General features: G+C 43.6%; 1 protein-coding gene across 5 annotated transcripts in view; it reads right to left on the bottom strand.

Moving 5' to 3' along the window:
• Window positions 1-22,241, bottom strand: part of RALGAPB (Ral GTPase activating protein non-catalytic beta subunit) — a 191,889-nt gene that overhangs the window by 75,056 nt on the left and 94,592 nt on the right. For 3 of the 5 annotated variants that reach the window (XM_019550734.1, XM_019550735.1, XM_019550739.1), the window contains 7 exons: window positions 20,755-20,869; window positions 19,866-20,013; window positions 14,612-14,676; window positions 14,267-14,399; window positions 9,715-9,848; window positions 2,641-2,823; window positions 1,478-1,629 (listed from right to left, as the gene is read on the bottom strand). In XM_019550734.1, coding sequence (XP_019406279.1) covers window positions 1,478-1,629; window positions 2,641-2,823; window positions 9,715-9,848; window positions 14,267-14,399; window positions 14,612-14,676; window positions 19,866-20,013; window positions 20,755-20,869 — 930 coding nt within the window. The remainder of the gene's footprint in view (window positions 1-1,477; window positions 1,630-2,640; window positions 2,824-9,714; window positions 9,849-14,266; window positions 14,400-14,611; window positions 14,677-19,865; window positions 20,014-20,754; window positions 20,870-22,241) is intronic. The other 2 variants (XM_019550736.1, XM_019550738.1) reach the window with 1 other exon arrangement.

Raw genomic sequence — 22,241 nt, 5'->3', positions numbered from 1 at the left:
ACCCCAAAGCAGAAAGCAGGGAGCTGAAAAACTGCTGCCTTTTATGCATTTTCTCTGGCCCTCCCCCAGAGCACTGGGATTGGAAGGGACCTCAGAGAATGCTGACAGGTCACTGGCCAGCCACACGTCAGTCATGAAAGCACTCCTTCCCCCTCCCTCCCATTACTTTCCTTTTTCCCCGCGCCCTCCACGCGGAATCCAGTAACCCTTGTCAAATATTCAACTCATGCTGTTAATATTCAACTTCAGGTATTCGATTCAACAGCCATTCGACTAGCTGCTATTCAACTCGACTTTCACTTTTCAAGTTTGAATATGTCGAATATTTGTCGAATCGAATATTAAGTTGAAGCTTTGCACAGCCCTAGTAATTACCATAACAGAATAGATCCATGATCCATAAGATCCTGCCTCCAAGAGCAACCATTAACCTAAAGTTTCAGAGGATCATGCAAACAACACTACAAGAAAATAAAGAGCGTGGGAACTGGGAAAGTTTCTTCCTAATCAGGAAGTTAGCAGTTCAGATATGACTTCATGCACAAAAAAGTTCTTATCGCTTATATTTTAATCCTTTTTTATATAACAATGAATGATATTATCTTGAGGCCTTTATTTTAGAACCCTTTCTTGAATTCCAAGCAGCAGTAGCATGTGCTTCTGCTATGACTGATTTGGTGTTTCTTTGAGCAGATTACCCAGAAGAATCATCGTGAGCCTAGTCTTTCAAGCATGCTGCTGTTTGTGGGAATGTGGTCTTCAGATATTTCACAAATTATAAGCTCTCTGGAACAAACACTACATGGTCATACAAAACATGCCACAGTGGAACTCCTTTATGTTATGGAAAAATAATTATTAATAATTATTTGAAACAGTGCAGGATTCTCTCTCTCAGCTATCATCCTTCCTCATAGCAAGGAGCAGCAATACCTACTATTTAAATTCTGGAAGTTTTTTGCCCAAAAGCAGTGACTGAGAATAATCTTGAGTGCTATGGGTCACCTACCTGCCAGAAGTTTGCACTTTATGCCAGAAGTTTGCACTTTAAGTTCTGACCTGAAGACAAGGTCAACACCAGACCTTGCAACTTTAACAGGGCTCTTCTTCCCTCTCAAGCAATTACTTTAGGTACCCAGAAAAAACATTTAAGAGCTTATGCTAGTGCAGAATACAAAACAAAGACTTAGGCCTTCTGAATTTTAGTAAATAGTTATGTCTTAGTAATTACATAAAGTCATTTTTCAACTCATATGAAATATTATAACATTTTGCTATGAAGTGCAACGAGAACAAAAGGAAGATATTGCTTTTGTAATTACTTCCAAGGGTAGGAAGTAAAAAGTTTGTTTATATACCCCAACTTGTCCAGTCTACCAAGCCAGCCTACACATTCATTAAATGGTGTTCTAATTTTCAATTTTCCCTGTAGCGATACCCTGCCAAACAGTTAACAACATTTTGATGAATTCCATACCATGTTAACGTAGCTTCAGCTGCATCCTTCACCCTCATGGATGCAGGATTTGGCTCTTTATCTCCTTTGTACTTGACCTCTTGTTCACTGTTTTTGGATTTACTTCCTGAGATACCCAATTCCACAATCTCCAACACTTCTTTTAAACAGTCCTAAAGGGCAAAGGGACAAATTATTAAAAGCAAATCACTCATATCTGGTTCTCCTAAGGAATTTAGTGTGACAATGATGTGTTGCCAATTCAAATTACACACCTTCAACAATATGAGTTTGTTGCTAAGGTACGTTTTTGAGGCACATCCCAAAACAAGGAGACTGTCCCAACAGCACATAGGCATGCAATGTCAGTGGTCTGGAACTCAAGCCCCTTTGAGCCAATGGGTCAACATGAAGACATGGTACTATGCCACTCCATGGTAAAGGAGCTGATGGTGCATATGGATGCTACCAAGTGCTACATTCTCCAAATGGTTACATTAATCTTTCATGCAATATCTCTCCTGCTCCAGATCCAAGGGGAGCAAGGAGTGGCCAAGGCATTGGTCATAATGTGATTTCTTTATAAACTAAAAGAAATTTTTTCTTAAATAGTACAATAGTACAAGCAGTCCAAACCCTCTGTGTTTTAAGGGAACTCAGGAAAAGTGCTTTATAAATAGGAGGTAGGGAGAATTCCCTACCTGGCACCCTTTGGATCAGGGTTCGTTCTAAGACTGTGGTTTGGTCACGTACCTTCCCCTCCTCTTCCCAAATCCCTGGTGACACAGCACTTCCAGTTTACCATATTTCCTGTTTGTAAAGCAGTGATTCTCAACGAGGGTGATGCAGCATCCTCAGATGCTGCCAGATCCTTTGAGCCCAGGCTCAAGCTCATCCTTGCCTGGCCAGTCCAAAACCACCACAGCCCAACCCCACTGCAAGGAGGTAAGAGCTGTAATACATAAATTCGTTTCTGAAATTGGGTGCCATTCAGTTCATAAATGTTATGGAGAGGTGCCTCAAGTCCAAAAAGGCTGAGAGAATCACAGCTCTATAGTGTCTGCAATTTCCCTGTAAAAACTGAAATATTGGAACAAAAGTACCAAAGCTAGCAAATAAAAATCAAAAATGTTTTTGATGTTAACTTCCCTCTATTGAACAGGAAACAGCACCAATTCTCTTACCTTCTCATCCAGCATATCAGGGTGTTCAGTGAGCCAGACACAGAGGCACTGAAATGCTGCAACTATCATGGAATGAAGATCTCGTGAGTGGAGGGGGGCCGGTCGGCTGCACTGGTACACAATATAACTACACACTGAACTAATAGCTCTCTTCCTGTCAGATGAATCAACAACAACCTTCACCTAAATAAAGTGAGCAGCAGAGAGCAGAGACAATATCAGCTAATGATTTCTTCAAGAATGCTTTCAAAGAAAATGTAACTTGTTTTAATGTTTCTTAATATAATGTTATGGAAGACAAAGAAACAGTTCAGCACTGCTCTCCAATAAACTTGAAAACATTGTAAAACAGGGACAGTGACAATATACAAACATCATGGCAAGACAACTGCACATGAATTTTAATGTAGCGTGTAAGAACTAAGAGCATCATTTAGTTCACAGGGGACATATTGGAAGCTGAATTCATGTTTGATCTCCTTTATTTTAGAATCAATGGGGGTGGTCCTTCTCTTATTCCAGTAGGTAAACCAGTCCACTTATTTGGATTTTTGGCATCACCAAAGCAGCACATTCAGCACTGGCACAAGTTACCCTTTTATGTAACTTTAACCATGGAATTCGTACACAAAATGGCAACTTCCTCACAGAGGAGGAAATGAAAAGAAAACAGTCTGCAGAGGGCATTATTTCAATGAATACTTTGCTGCTTTTGCTAACTGGCTTCTTCCCAAATTACCAGAGGCAAATTTTCAGTTGTATGCAAATGGATAGCAACTTGTCCTTTGTGGGAATCCAAAACCTTGGAGATTAATGAGTAGTACTATAAACTGACAAAGACTGTGGCAATAGAGAACTACTGGATTTCTCTCTCCTGACCTCCCAAACTGTTTTCCTCTAACCACAAAGTTGCTGCAGTCAACCATAACTGGATTTTATGCTTCATACAATTCAGCTATACATTAGAAGTTTCAAGTTTCACTAGGAAAGCTGTCTAGTGCAGATCAGGGGTGTCAGACACATGGGCCCCACAGGACAGATCTAGCACATTGGGCAATAAGCTGGCCAGAGAATTTGGGGGCATGGCTGTTGGGTGCAAGGACTGTCACTGGGGCCCCACTGGACATGGCCCTCAGCAGCAGGGGTGTGAGCAAGGGCTGTGTCAACACAGCCCTACTCACCCCGTGGCCACTAGGCCTATCACAATCATTCATCACTAATACTGCTTTCGTCATGTCAAGCAGCGCATTGATCCATGCCCACTTGGCACCATTGCCTCTGTCACAGGTTCCAACGCCACGGCTGGCTCTGTGGATTCAGCTCATAAGAAAACCCATGATCCAGATCTGGATGGGGACAGAGAGCAAGTTTAGACACCCCTGCTGTAGACTATTCCAGCCTTATTGAAAAGCAGACTGGAGAGAGGCAAATCTGATGCATGCCAAGTTATCCAACTCTGATAACTACTGTTCTTAAGTCATCAAGTTACAGTTCTTTCAGTGACATTCTGGTGGTTATTTCCAGGCATTAGGATTGTATTATTATTACTATTAACTGAATATCATAGGCCTGGGAGCAGCAAAGGCCACCAGGCTATGCTGTATATAGTTATAAAATGAGAAGCAGTTCCTTCCATAAAAGGTTTACATCTTAAAAGAGGAAATGAGGGGATGGTAATAAAAATATTAAGTCAAAATTACATCAGAGTTATACTAGATTACCTTTTTTATAACTAAATTTTGTGAGCACTTGAGAGGATAACATTCACCTCTTTTCTCCACCACAAGGAAACCAGTAAACTAATCCAAGATCAGGATCTAGGAACTAGCTGGGCACATCCAGACAAGCGCGCATGTACCTCTTGCCCCGTCTCAAACCCCTTTGAGACAGGGCAAGAGGCACTTGCAGGAATGAAAAAATGTTCCCCATGCTGCAAACTTGCAGCACAGGGAGAAAATTAGACCCCTGGATATCTGAAGTTAAAAGAGCAAGGAAAATGGAGGCTGGGTCCTCCACAGAGATGCTCTGACTGCGAGAGCGTCTCTATGGTTGGCCCCTCCCCCTGGTGCTGAACATGTGGCCAGCCAGGCACAGCAGCACCAGGGCTCCAGTCCCAGTAAGGGATCAAGGGGGGGCTGGAGAACGGGGGAGGGGACTATGGGGGGGGGACACTCACTGGCCCACCCACTCCCCCAGCCCCCCCCTCAACCATGGGAGTGAAGAGGAAGTAAAAATGTACATGGTGTAGTGACTCACCATGACTTTAAAAAGAGTCAGTGATGAGAAGGACTTTGCTTAATGGGCACTACCATAGGTCTTATTTAGATGGGATGCACTCCTGAGAATGCGGGGGGTGTTTGTGTCATCCAACAGGAGACTGTAAATCATGGAACACCTGTGGTTCTACAAGGTCCTGAAAGAGTTCCGCACTTAGTACAGGCTGCAGAACAAAGGCCCTGCGACTATGTCCAATCACAGAAAGATACAGGAGGCAGTCAGAAACAGAGACATGCTGTCAGCTATGGAGCTACTCCCCAGCAACAGCTGCCAAGCCGTGTGGGAGCGGATCTTCCACAAGAACCTACGAAAGGACCCAGAGACCTAAACTGGCTAATAGCCCATTGCACACTCCCAGTGAGGGTGTGAAGACACAGAGAAGGGCAGAGAGGGTGACCCAGCTGCCCCAGGGAAATCTGCCAAAGCACAACAGAGACCACTGACCACCTCCTATGGCTCTCCCCATACACCAGGGCAGTGTGGAAAAATGTAAATTGGCTCCGCAAAGCAGTGACAGCGGTTGTACCGATGACAAAAGAGGCAGTGGTGTACAGGCACGTGTCTAAAAACTAGGGGACTCAAACAGCTCCCTTTGATCATATCATGTCCTGCATCAAGAGTGCCCTGTGCAAGTCCAGGAACCTCCTGATATGCAGGCACACAAAACTCAAGGAAGAAGACTGTGTTCAAATGGTACTGAGTGAACTCCAGTCCTACTACCGAAAATCAATAGGACAGGACAGGGAGGAGGTGACCAATTCCACCTGGCAGAGGGACCATTGACACAGGCTGTCCAAAGACCCCCACCCTCAAGGGGAAGTGGACAGTGATAGCAAAGGAGACAATGAGTCAATCAGGTTGAGCAACAGTGAGGAGGACAGCTGCAACAACAGCAGCAGCAGAACCACCTATGACAGTGATAGCAAACAAACTGAGGGCTTAAAGCTCAGAATTGGAGTAAGAACCTAGGGACAGTATAAATGTAATAAGGAAAGGAATGTGGACAGGTGTGTGGGAACATGGATACAATTATTGTAATGAATGCATGGGTGTGTGGATGTGAGTTTTTTGGGATGGGTACAAGGTTTTGAAAAGGGGTTACATTTTGTAAAGAATGGTATGCTATACGGTATATCTTTATAACTATCTATTTATATATAGACCTTTTTTTTTTGGAGCGAAAAAAATCAGCATTTAGTCCAGCATATGCCATGTGCTTTATTGTCATGCTCAGCACTGGCTGCATTTAATCAACTTCACAGCTGGTTTTCACTGCTCAGCCCATGGTGCTTTTGGCAGCAGTTTAATGATAGACACTGTATTTCAAGAGATTTCCTTGTCTGTGATTATAAAATGAAGGGCTTTGTCCCCATGCCAATTGGGTGGGGGGAACCTCATCTTGTGTTTGAGTCAATATAGTAAGTAAGATGTCATGGCAGGGAGCATGACTGTGCAGATCACACATCAGATCCTGTTTCATCTTTATCTGCATGCCTCAAGAGCCCTAAAATAATTTTTAATACTAATTTTCACAGAATCACAGATAAGCAGGGCTGGAAGAGATCTCCAGGAGCCACCTAGTCCAACCCCACTACCCTAAGACAGAACCATTGCTATTCAACAATCCCTATTCAAACCATCCCATACAAATCCACTGTCTAACCTATTAACAAAACTACAGTCAACCCTGACAAAAATCACACAACACAGCATCCTAACCAGCTGCAGGTAAAGGAGGAGGACTAGGTGGACAACATCCTGCTGGTACACAGTTGCTCAAGATATCCAAGGAAGAGGGCCATGCAAACCCCCCTCCCTCCAGTCTGTACCAATCTGACCACGGGCTAAATTTCTTTTTGATCCTAAATGTGGCAATCAGTCTCATCTTGAACAAAAGGGCCAATACCCTCTAGCCAGGAACCTCAGGGTTTTAACTTCCAGCAGCAGCACTGGCACACCCCAGTCAAAATCCCCAGCCTTGGCTGCAGCCAACACCCAATACCTCAGGGGGAGACTTTAAAAAAACAAAACAACACAACCCCACCCTGACAGGTAGCACCAAGAGGTGGAAAAAAATTCTATCCCATCCCTATGTGGTAACCAGAAAAGCCAGAAGCTTGGGAAATACCCTTAGTAGAGCACAGACATAGCTACCACTAGAACAGCCTGTCCAATACAGCAGTGATGAAGAGTTCACACCTTCCTTAAGCAATCTATTCTACTGCTTCTCTGTCCTAACAGTGAAGTTTTTCCTGATATCTAAGCCTACTTCCCTGCAACTTCAAGCCATTGGTCTATGTCCTGCTCTTTGCAGCAAGACAGAAAAGGTGTTCTTGCCTTTTCTTTATGGCAGCGCATCAGATATTTGAAGACTGCTATTGTGTCCCCTCCTAAGCACCTTTTCTACAAGCACAACATGCCTATTTCCTTCAACCTTTCCTCTTATGACTTGCCTTCCAAAGCCTTTATCATTTTTGTCACCTCAATTTCTCCATGCCCTTTTTAAAAAATGGAGCTGAAAACTTGACACAACATAGTCTAGATGAAGTTGAATCTAAAGGTGCAGCAATACATTAGTCCATATCATATCAGCACTGATAAAAGGAAAACAGACGTTATCGGCAATCACATTTTTTTGGCCAATGTGGCCAATAATGGTCACCAGTAAATGCTGCATGCATACGCACAGCTGCAGCAATCACACAGCCAGCCCAGCAGCCAGGAGAGCAGTGTCTGGCTAGTAAGTCCTTTGGGGGAGAAGAAAAGGGGTGTGGGGGGGAGGGGCAGATTGAGGCTCCTGTGGTGAGGGAGAGAGTGGGGCTGGGGCTGAGGTAAGCACTGCTCAGCCGGGGTGGAGCGGGGCATGGGACAGAGCTGGGAGAGGCTCATCGGGTGGGAGGGGGGCGGCACAGCTCCCACCACTACGCACACCCTCTAGGGAACCATCAGGGGGCAAGTGCCCCCCCGATCTGTACACGAGGCAAGGAGGCGTTGCTGCTGCAGGCTGGAGCTGGGGGTGGTGCTAGGGCTGTGCTTGGGGTGGACACCAGTAGTGCTGCGGAGGGCTATGGGGGGATACAGCAAGTTTTGGCGTGGCTGTAGCCTACCCCATAGCCACCCCCCACCCCAGCACTGCCGCCCTCCTGATCCAAGCACAGCCCTTGCCCAACCCCCTGCTGGGAAGAGCCTGGCACCGCCCCTGGCCCCAACAGTAGCCCACCCTCACCTTGTGCACAGATCAGGGGTACACACCCCCTATGACTCCCCCAGTGGTGCATGTAGCAGCAGGATCCACCCCACTCCTGGCACCCCCTGGACGAGCCACTGGGAGCTCCATCCCACACCCTGCCCTGCCCTGGCTGGGTAGTGCCTGCCCCTGCCCCAGTCCCAACCCCACTTCCTCCCCTCCACCACAGTGATCTCAATCTGCACCCCCACACCCCTTCCCCGCAACAGACTTACCAGCCAGATGCTGCTCTCCAAGCTGCTGTACTACATATCAGCAATTGGATCGGTATTGGCTGAAATGACTCATTAATAATCAGCCATGAGTGTCAGCCCCCCAATTTATTTATTTATTTTTTAAATCGGTGCACCCCTAATTGTATCACTGCTGATTAGACAGGTCTTATCTCTTTCCATGTCTTGCAACTAAATGCTTCTATTGATGCATCCCAAAACCGCATTTGCCTTTGGTACAGCTGCACCATGCTGCAGACTCAACATGAGTCTATGATATCGCAAGACTCCCAGATCTTTTTTCACAGTACTGCCATCCAGCTAGGTATAACACATTTTGTAACTATTTTTTAAGTCCCGAGTGTGGCATCATGGGACAATTCAATGTATTTATTATAAAAGACATCCAAAGGTTCCATAAGGTTGCCAGGATATTTTTTTATCCAATAACTTGATTTCTACAAAAGTTTCTCATATGTATAATTCTGCCAGAACATAATGAGCTGAAAGAATATTGTTCTAGTCAACTGTTAGGCAGGTCTCTACCAGTTTTTTAATTAAGTGAATGGCTGCACAGTGTTAACATTCAGGCAAGTGGAAAGGGCAGGAGATGCAGACCATTAGCTCTAGACCACAGCCATCCAACTGGTGTTCTTGAGGGCTGCATGCAGCCTGTAAGGCATTGATCTGCAGCCCCTGGGGTACCACCTGGTCACCCCTCCCCAAACCACAACTCTCTCCCATTGGTTTCCAGGCTTCCCCTCCCTCCCCCACAGCTTCTGCTTTCTGCTCCTGCCCAAGGAGGCAGTGTAGCATAGCCCACAGCACCAAAGAAGCCTGGTGCAGTGGGGGAGTATGCAGTCAAGGAGCTGAGGTGCAGGCCACCTGCATGCGCAGCACAACAGTAGGGGGAAAAGGAGGAGGGGATGAAGCCTAGCAGCCCATGGCTTGAGCTAATGCAGTGTGCAGCCTGGGGTTCCTTTGAAGCTGAACAGCAGAATACAATGTTTGAGTAGAAAAATAAAATTTCTTTTTCATTTTTATGTTCTCAGTCGAGGAAATGACTGTTGCCAAGGTGGGAGGGAAAGGAAGCAAGTGGGGAAAGGATCTTCAAAAATGAATTCACTATCCTGGTAAGGTTTCCAGCCTACAAGTCGCAGTAAAAGTCTTTTAAACTACAATTTCCACTTAAAAACCTGAATGTGCAATTCTTCAGCCCACAAAAATCACATCAGGAGTAGTGACAGAATATTCTTCTCATATCAAATAAATGATAGCTCTGCTTCCCTCTGGAGGACATACAGTAACTAGATTAATTCTTGAAAATTCAGGTCTCACCTTTGCCAATCCAGAAAGAAGTTCTAATGCAGCTAGCGAAATACTCATGTCTTGCCTCCACTGTGAGTTGAGTCTTTGGGTTACAAGATGAATACTGCGAATCAGTAGTCCAGCTGCCGTATCTGTATTAAGAGCTAGGATATAACCCCAATACCATATACCACAGGGAAGGAAAACAACTAAGCATTAGTACCAATAAGCAAAGCAATCAATAAGGCACAAGCCAAGCAGCCACAAGTAGCACAGAAAAGAAAACTAAAAATCCAATATACATGTGAGCAGTTCTAAAATGTTTTTAGCTAAAACACTAAGAAACCCAAGTCTTTCGGCTATATCACAATTATATTCAGTGAATGCTATATGAAAGGTTACTTTGAACCCCAAAAATAGATACTTTACATAAGATTCATCAGAAACACTTCTCAGTGCAAAATTGTGCCAATTAAATATGCATATAAAAATGTGCTGAAAAAACAGTGTTACTCTCTCAAGTGAGGCTTTTCAGACAAAATCAAATCCTGAAAGGACAGAGTAAAACTGCATGTGAAATCTGAGAACATACAGATTACTCCCAGGGTTGCTGGTTGTAGTCCAAGGACATAGGCAGGCAAGGTTTGTTTGTTTTTTTTGGGTAGATGCGATATATTTTATTAGACCAACTAAATAGTTGGGAAAAGGTTCTTTGCAAGCTTTTGGGCACAAATGCCCTTTGCCAGGCAGATGTTTGTGCCTGAAAGCTTGCAAAGAACCTTTTTCCAACTATTTAGTTGGTCTAATAAAAGATATCACATCTACCCAAAGAACCTTGCCAGATTATTCCCACCCATTAATCCCTTTGAAAGGGGGAGGGGGAAACCTTTAAAGCCAATAATTGGAGACAGTTCCTAGAATTAGATGTGCACCGATACATTGGTCCAATATTGGATCAGCACTGATATAAAGAAAATTGACTATATCAGAAATCGACCTGATGTGAGCAACCGCAGGGCAGCATGCAGGCAGCGAGGAGCACAGCCCAACAGCTTGGAGAGCTGCATCCAGCTGGTAAGTCTGCTGTGGTGGAAGGATAGTGGGGAGAGAAGAGGGATGTGGGGGGTCAATGCCCCCCACAATGAGGGAGAAGTGGGGCTGGGGCAGGCATTGCCCAGCCAGGGCGGGGCAGGCATGGGCTGGAGCTGCTGCTCATCCGGGGGGCGCGGGGGGGGGAGGCGGCTCCCACTGCTGCATGCCACTGGTCTGGGAGTAGCTTGTCTGCTCATCTGACAGCTCCTGCTGCTGCTCCTGCCAGTTGTCTGGGAGGTCACAGAGGGTGGGGCAGGCGTGCGCCCCCAGATCTGCATGAGGCAGGCTGCAGCTGCGGGCTGAGGCTGGAAGCTGTGATGCACTGCTCTTGGAGTGGGAGCCGGCAGTGCTGGGAGAGGGCTATTGGGGGGGGCACTGCAGTCGCCTCAAGTTTCACCACAGCCCCCCTTCCAGCACTGCCAGTGCCCGCTCCAAGTACAACACAGTGCAGCGCAGCCTCTGGCTCCAGCCTGCACAGCCCAACCTGCAAAGATCCAGGGGCATCCCTCCCCACCCTCCCAGATGAATGGCAGGAGCAGTGGTGGGAGCCACTGGACTAGCACATAAGCCTCCAGACAAGCCACTTCCGGACCAGTGGCATGCAGTGGCAGGAGCCACTCCCCTCCCCGGAAGAGCCATTGCTCCATTCCGCACCCACCCTGTCCTGGCTGGGCAGTGCCTACCCCAGCCCCACTCCTCCCTCACCACAGGGGGCGTTGATCTGTCCACCCCATGCCCCCTCCCTCCCCCCTCCTCTTTCACCACAACAGACTTACCAGCTGGATGCAGCTGTTTCGGCAATTGGATCAGTACCAGCCTTTAGGCCTCCTTAAAAATTGACTATTGGTATCGGCCCGCAGAATCTCTACTGGTGCACCCCTACTTCGAATCTACATTTCCAATAAAAAAAGTGCAACAAAATGATCTGTTGTCAGATATTCTAGTAAATATTGACTAAAATCACCAAAGACCAACGAATAGATACAAATGAGAATCTAGGGGCATGGACACACCTAAAATCTTAGATCAGTTTAAACACTGTGTAAACCCAAAGAGGACAGACCTACAAACCTATTTAACTGACACCTGAAATGGTTCAAAAGTGTACCTAGAAAATCAAGTACTGTTTTAAATCAGTTGACTCTGAAGCAATTCAGTGTATGGATACTAAGCATTTCATGACATAAAAGTCTCGTTGGTCCTCCAGGAATCCCATCCTGCATCGCTCCTCATTCCCGCCCCCATTCCCCAAGCAGTCCCCTTCCCCAGCACCTTTCAACCCAGCGCCAAGACAGACAAGCACACTGAAGACTTTGGTCAACTGCAGGCTGTTGAACTTTACTGAACTCATGTTTACAAGACAAAGGATAACAGAAAAGTGAAAATTCCCTCAGCTACAGTGTAACAGGCTGGCTTCACAGGGCCGGGTCTCAGTGCCGGCTGCCCACCTGTTTGGGGCTAAACCCCTGCCTCACTCGCTTGCCATGCCTTGATGAAAATAAGTATGAACAATGTTACCAAAGTGAGAGGCTGCCCATTGCTCACCCTCCTGATGACAAGGGCCTTAGTGCACGCTCCAACCTTCCCTTACACGTGTCCCATGCCCTGCAGACAGCATGTAAGTTCTATCCAGTATTTCTATATTCACATATACAGTAATTTACATTGTTACATCCACTAATTCTGTATTCCCTCATTTCAGTTTTCTGCATTCTTTCGCTAGGTAACTGTGTCACATCCAGTAATTCTGCACTTTCACATTCCGTATTTCTGTAGTCTTTCCAAGTACTTCTACCCCCTCACCAGGGCCACTCATTTCTACAGCCCCTCAACCGGGCCACTTCAAACACAAGCCACCTTACTAAGCTGCTCTACACTCTGGCCCCTCACTGGGTTGCTTTACTGGCTCTAGGTCTTGCACCCAGTGGGGCTCAGGTGGCTAACGCCATACCTGGCCCCCTACACTGGGGTCTCTCACCCACTGTGGTTCAAGTGGCTAACACCATGCCTGTCCCCCACTACACTGGGATCTCTCCCCTCAGGTTAACACTGTGCCTGGCACCCACTACACTGGGCTCAGGTGTCTCTCACCAGGCTTGCCTGTCCCTGCTCCCTTCCGGTGTTGTAACCTGCCAGCAGGTGGGGGCTAGGGTTTTCAGTTGTCCCTCCTTGCCTTTCATCAGGGAGGTAACTGACCTTGCATTTCTTAGGGACTCCCCTACCACAGGGAGTCCCACCAGGCCACCCTTCCCCGGCAGGGTACACTTTTAGGTCATACTCAAAACCAGGAGCCTCCAGCCAACCCCCATAGCTCCTGCCCTTATCTCCAAGGTATTCCTGGAGCTGGAGCTCAGCAGGGAGACATTTCTTCCCCACTGGCTGGTCTCTAACTGCTCTCTCTGCCTGGCTGGCCTTTGTTTGAGAATGACCACGGCTGTCTGCTTCCACCCCTCAAAGTGGCAGGCCACATACAAAGGTGCCCTGCCACATACAGGTTACCCATCCGGTAAAACCCCCAAAGCATGGGTGCAAGTGCTCTCCATGCCATTCACTCATCGCAAGACATGCTGGACTGGCTGCTCACTCACACCCCACTGGTGTTAGAACCACAACACTTTGTAGACAGCTGTGAACTGTTCCTAATCAGTGACATTTGAGACTGATTTAATTGTTATGCATGTCTGCATCTATATGTCTCTCCGTTGTGAGCTGATTTCCAATCACCATGATTTTGGAATGGTTGTGTGTGTCTGCACCCAAGGATTTCACTAAACTCTGTTGAATCATTACACACAGATTTTATTACAAGGACTAAAAATCCCCCCAAAACTACATGCACAATACAAACTAAAACAAACTAAAATCAAAACATAAAATTATAATACATTACATCCAGCAGTTTAACTAGCATATATCCTACTTTATAGGACTATATTTAATCCTTTAAACAAAAATCCCCCAAGTGCACTGAAAACTCTGATCTAGCAAGGGCAGCTATTCAGGGCAGCTGATCCAGAGACAGAACTGGGAAGTTTTGCTCCCTAGGTGATAGCCAGGATAATAGTGCTGGTCAGATCACTGGTGGTGCCAGCTGCCATTTCTGTGCCTCACCCCTACCCCTGTACCATATCTGCACACCAACAGTTATGCTACCTAGCTGTAGATTGTCACACCTGCATCAAAATTAATGGGGAAATGACAATTTACATCAGCTGAAGATCTGCCCCACTGCTGGCAGATCTTTCAGAGATTTTAAATCAGATTCTAAATCAACTATTTCCTTTCCCTTTTTTAGGGAAGCTTTCAAGCTCTTTTTATTGTAAAAAGCATATTAACCAAGGGCTCCAGTAACAGCACTCAGGTTTACCACAAAAATCCAGGTACAAGGAACTAACTGCATTATCCACCCTCTTGTTGAATATATCCACACAAATTCAAACATTCAAAGATCTAATGGCAAGCTCTTAAAAAAAAAAATCTAATTCCTTACCATAATCTCGTAGAAGAGCTTGTGCTGGTCTCTCACTATCTGGCGTTGTAGGCTCAGTACTTCCTCCACTTGTTGTACTAATGCCACTGTTAGTGCGACTGTGGCTTTTCAAGAGGCTATTTTCTCCACCATTCTGTAATTTGAAAAAATTTACATGAAGGCAGAGACTTCACAGTCCTTATAAACTTTAGTATCTTCAATACATTTAAAAACATCCTCAGAAGATATACTGGAAGAATAAGAAGGTCAAAGCTAATGAAAACAAGGTAGAAAACTTAGACATATAGGTATAAGTAATACATTTTCTAAAAAAAGTGTTAATAGCTTTATCATAAAACATTTTACCGTTTCCAGCTGACAGCTAATGGCTTCTAAGAGTGCTGAATCTTGAACAATATTTAACATTGCACCTACAACATTAAAACAGCAAGAATTTACACTTCATATGCAACACAGGCAGTATTTGTCTTACTAAAAGCTGTAAAAATGTGTTAATATTTCACTTTTAAATTCAACCTACCTAGGGTTCTATAACACCCACAGGAATTTCATTCAGATTCTAAAATTCAGCATAGGTGAAAGACCAAATGAGATGGTGCTTTTAGTCTAAACCTACATTTTTTTTCAGAGTAAATGGGGCTGGACATTTAAAACATTTGATTTAAAAATGGAGCTTTCACTAATATACGTAGAGCACCTAGGACAATGGGGCCCTGACCTCAGTGGATTCCACTAAGAGCTAGAACCATACTACTGACAGGCAAATATAACTATGTTTTCAGGCATCCTGTTGCACTGTTAGTGTAGATAATATCTAGACAGAAGATAAAAATGCTTGTTAATGCCTGATTTTTATTTATTTTTATATATATATATATATACACACATGGAAGATGGAACATCAGTTTTGTTTAACTGTATTATTTATAAATTATATGATAATGCCCCTTGTGCAACTGTACTCCTATTCAAGTTTTCTTGGATATGAACACTATACAGAATAAAAAAGGTAACAAACTCATTTATGAAAGCTGGCAAGAATAGTTGGTTGTGTTGAGACCAGTCTGAAAGATCTTAACCAAACATATTAAAGGAAGTGAATGTTAGAATGTTAAAAACGTGATCACAAAACTAATTTGAGAGATGTTTAAAAAATTAGTGAGTTCAGAAACTACAAAGGTGATGAAAGAAATTAAAAACTTGAGTACAGAACAGTTAAAATTCAACTTGTAAGTGAGCTAGAGAGAAGCACAAGTCTGTATAATCTCTCTCTCTCTCAACATAAAGGGACAACTACTGGCAGCATAAGGGGATATATGCTGGAATTTTATTTTAAACTTAACTTCCTCAGACAAAATTAAAAGGAATTGTTTAATTACTGGTGCATAATCCCACAGTTTCTCTGACTGCACAATTCTCTGCCTTCTGATTGACTGAATCTATTTTAGATGATTCACTTTACAATTACTTCTGTATAGACATCTAGGGTGTAAATACACTAATATTCCCCTAGTGTTGTAGTCAACCCCTACAATTCTTCTGTTTCAGCTAGCTCCAGAATTCATACTTTTAAGTTATGCCAGCAAACCTGACCATCTTAACCACTCAAAGGAAACTCTGAAAAGTGTCACATGTGTGTTTCCCTGCTTCCTCATCCATCCACCCTCCTCTTTTCCTTCTCATGTATACAAGACAACAAAGTTCTTACTCCTTCAGAAAATTAACAGCTTCCTTCCCCATCTAATTCTGAAGAAATCAGCAAGAAAATATTCCTGTAACTATTTTTGGAGAATATTTCTCCCCTGAAGGAATGGAAGAAACAAAGAGGGAAAATAAAGATGTTGCGAAAAGAATACTAGTATGGGAAAGGGCAGTTAAGTATTTTTGTTCTTTAATAATATGCATATTATGTCCTTCAGCAGTTATGGTAGTGTTAGAGTGATGTTGTGACCATAACAATCCAGGACATATGCAAAGTGAAATAATTTTTGAGGGTGATGTCCTTTACTAGACCCAACTGCATGGCTGGGCTAGACTTAGACAAGCTTTCAAATGCAGTGAATTTATCTTCAAGTCTTAGAAAAAAGCAGGCACAGCAAGAACTAAAAACAATCTTCAGGACTGTGAAACTGGGGAAGAGAGATTCTCAGAAAATATGCCACAGGCCATCCAAATAACCTGTTACAATACAAAGAGGACCCCTCCCCCCCCCCAAACCCATGACTACATCCCTGGTGGTCACCTTCCATGCCATACCTGAACGAGTAAAAAGAACCATCAAACAATTGCAGCCCATACTCAAAAAAGATCAGATCTTGAGACATATCCCCACCCTCCCTTAACACTAGATTTCAAACGACCCTGTAACTTTGCCCAACTCACCAGAAACAAACTCCTTGTTGATCAACAGGCATCAAACAGGACACAGCCTTGGTTTAATAGATTCAAAAGCTGTCAACTCCTCCCCACACCAAACCCACTGGGATCTGTGGTTCCTAAACCTATATACCCCAAAACAGGTATAATTTAGGGGTATATGAATAAAGATTTATTTTTGCTGAAACCAATGGCTGATTATTAACCACATGGCCAATGCCAATCCAATAGTCAATATGCAGCTCAGCAGCCTGGAGAGCAGCATCAGGCCAGTACATCCCGGGGAGGGGGGAAAGAGGCAAATTGAGGCCCCCATGGTAAGGAAGTAGGGCTGGGGCAGGGATAGGTACTGCCCAGCTGGGGCAAGGTGGGGTGCAGGATGGAGCCATGGGCCACTCATCTGGGTGGCTCCCTGCCACTGCAAGCACCCCCAAGGAAGGGATGGGGGCATGTGCCACCCAGATTTGTATGCAGGATGAGAGCAGGCTGCCTACTGTGGGTGTAGGACTAAGTGCTATGCCAGCCTCTTCCCAGCAGGGGTGCTGGGCTGGAACAGGCCATAACAGCACTGGGAGGGGCGACTATGGGGTTGGTTACAGCCCCCCAAAAATTCCTCACAGCCCTCCGTCCCAGTGTGGCTGCTGCCCATTCCACTCCCAACGCAGCTCTGGCCCAGCCCTGCCCCCACCAGAAAGAGACTAGCACAGCCCCTGGCCCAAAGCCTGCAGTAGACAGCCCGCCCTCGCCCCATGCACAAATCCAAGGCACATGCCTCTCTTGGGGCTGTGTGTGGCAGCAGGGAGCTGCCCCCCGCAAGCCCCCTGGACAAGTCACCCACAGCTCCACCCCACACCCACGTTAGCTGGGCAGTGCCTACTCCAGCTCCACTCCCTCCCTCACCATGGGGGCCTCAACCTGCCCTCCCATGACCCTTCCCCTCTCCCATGCTCCTTCCCACCCATAGATTTACCAGCTGGATGCAGCTATCCAAGCTGCAAGGCTTCATTCCTGGCTGCATGCAGGCTGCAGCTGCATGCATGCATGTGGCATTTATCAGTGACATTATCAGCTACACTGGTCAAAAAAACCTGATTGCCAGTGTCAATTTACCTTTTATTGGTGTTGATCTGATACAAACCAATACATCAGTGCAACTCTAGTATAATCTCATTCAGTGAGCCAAATGCCCTGATGCAAACTATGCAAGCGAAACAAGATCAGTGATTCTCAAACAGGGTGCCAGGGTGTTGACAGATCCTTTGAAGAGATAAGCAACATGCGAGGAGGTAAGCAGGTAAGTGCAGGTTCACGCTTGTCCCTGCTTGGCCCCTCTGCAAGAGGTAAACTCTATAATATACAAATTAGCTTTTGATATTGAATGCCACTCCATTGACAAAAGTTGTGGAGGAGTGTTGAGTCCAAAAAAGTTGAAAACACTGATCTAGACTAAAATTATGTACCCAAAAGGAATTAACGTAGGAAAAATATTAAGAGGCACACACTGAAACATAGGAGGATGCCTTTTACAGAATAACCACTCAACCACTAATTAAACTGTTCTTTCTTTTGTGATTTGCTTGGCTGCTGGTTAGCTCTGAGGATTTTTATTTTCTTGTATTTCCCAACCCTGAGGGCTGTTTTTGCTGCGTCTTTTTCCTTAGACCTGAAAAAGAACGCACTGCATTTAAAACCTTTTCTAAGTCTACTTCAAATGTACGGTTGAACCAATAAAAGAAATCATGCAGAAAACCTTTGCCTTTAAGTAGTTCTTTACTCCAGCTCCCTTTTTCCATTTACCATTTGAAATTTGTCTCCCACTAATTTACACAGGGCCCCCTAGTTCTAGTATTGTCAGCTTGATGAATAACAGTTGTGTATTCACTTTGTCCACACCCTTCAAGATACTACAGACTGACATCATTCCCCTCTCAGCCTTCCTCTTTCCAAACTGAAGAGTCCTAGCCATTTTAGGCTCTCCTCGTATGGCAATTTCCACATGCCCCTAATCATTCTGGTTGCCCTTCACTGTACTTTTTCCAATTCTATTACATCCTTTTTTGAAATGCAGAGGCCAGAAAAGAACCTTTCCTCTGATTCCATGGTAACAAAATTTGTTTTAAAGGCCTTTGGTGAGGAACCTTGTAGAAAATATATTGGGATTTTCAAAAAGTTGTGTCAGCTGGATCCCCTTTGTCCCCAAGCTTGTTAACATGATCAAACAACTCCAGCAGTTTGGTGAGGCAGTGTTTCCCTTCACAAAAACCATGTTTACACTTCTCTAGCAGATGAAGCCTGTCTATGTGACTGCTAATTTTATTCTTTATTATAGATTCTACCAAGTTGCCAAGCACAAAACAGGTTTCATGCTATTCCCAGCAGTCCTGAAATTTCACCTCTGAGTTCCTTCAGAACTCTCAGATGAATACCACCCAGTCCTGGGGAACAAATGAGAGGTAAACTATTTATTGAGAGCTAAACTATGTGTGTAGACACACACACACATTTATTGATAGACTGGAGTGGGAAAAAAGCATACACAGTGGGAGCCCTTTCAAAATAACTTTTCAAAACTGTTAATTTCTAACTAGTATGAGTGAACTATTACTACAATGTTGCAAACCCCCTTCTATTTTAACACTGCTTCATCCATGGTTAAAATTGGAGGGGTTTTGCTACACTTAAATGCTGTCAGTTCTCTCACACAACAACAAGAGTACGATCACTGCCACACTTCTGAAATACCTCCTTACAAATGGTTGGCAAATGTATGCATGTCCACACCCACAGACAGATCCACAGTCTGTCAAATTGTGATGGAAGGTTTAGCTCCTGGGATATTTAAAATTTGACTGAACAAATAGGTATGCAAGTAAGGCATTTAACAATCCTGCATTAGCAGGTACAGGAACCAAATGATTTTAACTGATCTTCTCCATCCCTGACCTACAAGGACATGAATCCCCATCTAATAAACAGGCAGAATACTATTTCCCTAACAAATATATAAAGGCATTTTAGGACTCTGTCTGAATGTTTCCATGATAAAATTCATTATAAATAATTTTTTTACATAAAATTTCTGTTTTTGTTTGCAGAGTAACAGGCAAATTATAAATGATCACTGGAGTTTGTGCATATTCTGTTGTACAACACTGAAAATTTTAACACTGCGCTTGAGAAATTTTTTTAAAGTTTTTTATAAATTAAATATAAAAAACATAACCTAGTATCATCTGGGTGTTGTTGGGATCTGTTTCAGTTTGCAAAGCCCCTATTAGAATATTCACAAGCCTCAACTTCAAGGAAAGGAAGGTTACAGGTTTGTCGTAAGAAGAGCTCTCATCATTGCTGAACTTTCCTTCCAGGACAACCTGAGGAAAGAACACATTTAATTTAATATCATTGGGTGCTGACATGGATATCAGCATCTAGATCACCAGCATCTGTATGATTCATTTTACAGTTAAAGTCATTTAATTAATCCCAACACAAATATCTGTAATTGTCTCATTTTCTTTTAAATGAAGAACATATAAGAGAGTGTCATGGCCAAACAGAGCAGATAGCCTTGGTACAATATTAAAGAGAATACAATAAGTCAGACAGAACTGATTTTCTCTTGCCACAGGAGAAAGAACTTGGAAGACTTCTAACATATCCAAACCTCAGAACTTGATAAACTTTGCTCCCTAAACTCTACCATCTTAAGAGTTACACTTAATAATCAGAGAAATAAAGTGCATTTCTTCTCTCTCTCCACAAGTTTATATCCTCTATTGCCAAATTTTCCCTAGTGTAAGAGAGGCTCCCCTTGGAATCTCTATCAAGTCTGTCTATATATTAGCCAAGGAAAACAACTGTAGAGCAAAACATGTTATCTGCTTTCACTTTTCACACAGCCCATGAAGAGTTAAGCATGCTACTGCAACACCATTATCAGTCTCAGCAGCAAGATCAAACCCATACCCTCTTGTACAATGGTTTAGAAGACTAACACAGGGTCAAAAGGGTGACTCTCCAACTTCACTTGTAACGCTGTTAATTTTTTTCCTGAAAGAGTGGATATATATAAAATGTGAAATAACAGAGAAAACAAACCTCTTAATTATTACCTCAGATTTTACAGTCCCAAAATGATGAGGGAGAGGCAACAAGGACAGCAAAATATTAATAGAAGCTCTTCTTAGTTCTATAGGGTTTACATAGTTTTTAAACTTGGAGAGCTCTCTGCAAATAAGAGTTAGAAAGTTAATCAACTTTTCACAAGTGTTTGAAACCACACCATTCAATACCAATTACATTTACAGACATATAGAAAATCTAACAAATAACAAACTAAGTATAAGGGTAGCCATTTCCCTCAGGGGTTGGACACCTTTATGTTATTAATTGAGTGTCCCAATATTGATGTAATTCATGAATGGGGGCTCTTTGCTCCAGCAAAAGATCCCACAGCTCTAGATTCTTCAAGATGTCAAAGCAGAAAGATCCTTAAACTGTCTCTTCACACTACAACTTTTAACACTTCAATAGTTTGATACACTTGATATACTAATCAGAGAGTAAACTCCACAGATGGATTAAATGTCACTTTTTCAGTCTATTAAAATGAAACATCTCTACAAGACCAAACCTTCTTATCTGTTTTTTAAAAATCATTAGAAACACATCTGTTAATCTTCCCAGGATCACTGTTTTCAGCTGAATGTCAGCATACAAAGCTAGAATCAATAGAATGCTTTTCCTGAAAACAGACCTCATTATCTTCCAAGTGCACATACAGGAGCTGAGTGTATATATTATGGTAATCAAGAGCTAAAGAAGGATACAACAGCAAACATTTCCCTCTAACCCCATACATACTACTTCAAGTGCCAGCTGTGTACTTATATTTGATATGTGCATGTTTAAAATAACATAGTATGAATTTTCCTTTAATGCAATATGTTCCCATTCATATGAAAAAATGTCATGACCATAGTTCTTACTTATGTTAAGAATTTTAATTTCAACACATTTAAGCTTGATAACTATGTATGTGCAACACCGATTGCTCGTAAGCTAGAAATAGAACAAACCTTTACAAAAAAAGCACAGATTAATGAGGCAAGGATATTGATTGATAGAAAAAACATGATGCAAGGCACAGATTTACCCCAAGCTCTAATCCATTAGATAAAGGCCTTTCAGCTCCCTTCTCTAGTCTAACAATAAAACCCAGAGTATTTATACATACAATCTGGGGAACTATGTGTACGTACTAGGGCTGTCAAATGATTAAAAACTGTGATGATTATTAGTTGCATGTTTTAAAAAAAATAAGTTGCAATTAATTATGATTTTAATCAGAGAGCTAAAAACTCAAAATTATGGGCAGAAAAACTTAAAATTATGCAGGTGCTTTGTATGGTTGGGGAGTGGGTATGGAGTGGGTGTGGGGGGAGAATTTGTGAAGGTGTGGGGGCTGTGAGTGTATGTGTACAGTTTGGAGCTGGGGTGGGGCGGGCACACACACCCTGGCAGGATATGAAGTACTGAAGTTGGGGGGGAAGGGGGGGGGCAGCAGCAGGGCAGGGAAAGCTGTGACACTGGAGTGAGG

The sequence above is a fragment of the Crocodylus porosus genome, unplaced genomic scaffold (genome assembly GCF_001723895.1).
Source record: "Crocodylus porosus isolate Cpor-Errol unplaced genomic scaffold, CroPor_comp1, whole genome shotgun sequence".
In the NCBI taxonomy this organism is placed as follows: domain Eukaryota; kingdom Metazoa; phylum Chordata; order Crocodylia; family Crocodylidae; genus Crocodylus; species Crocodylus porosus.
This window is presented reverse-complemented; position numbering and strand designations above follow the sequence as displayed.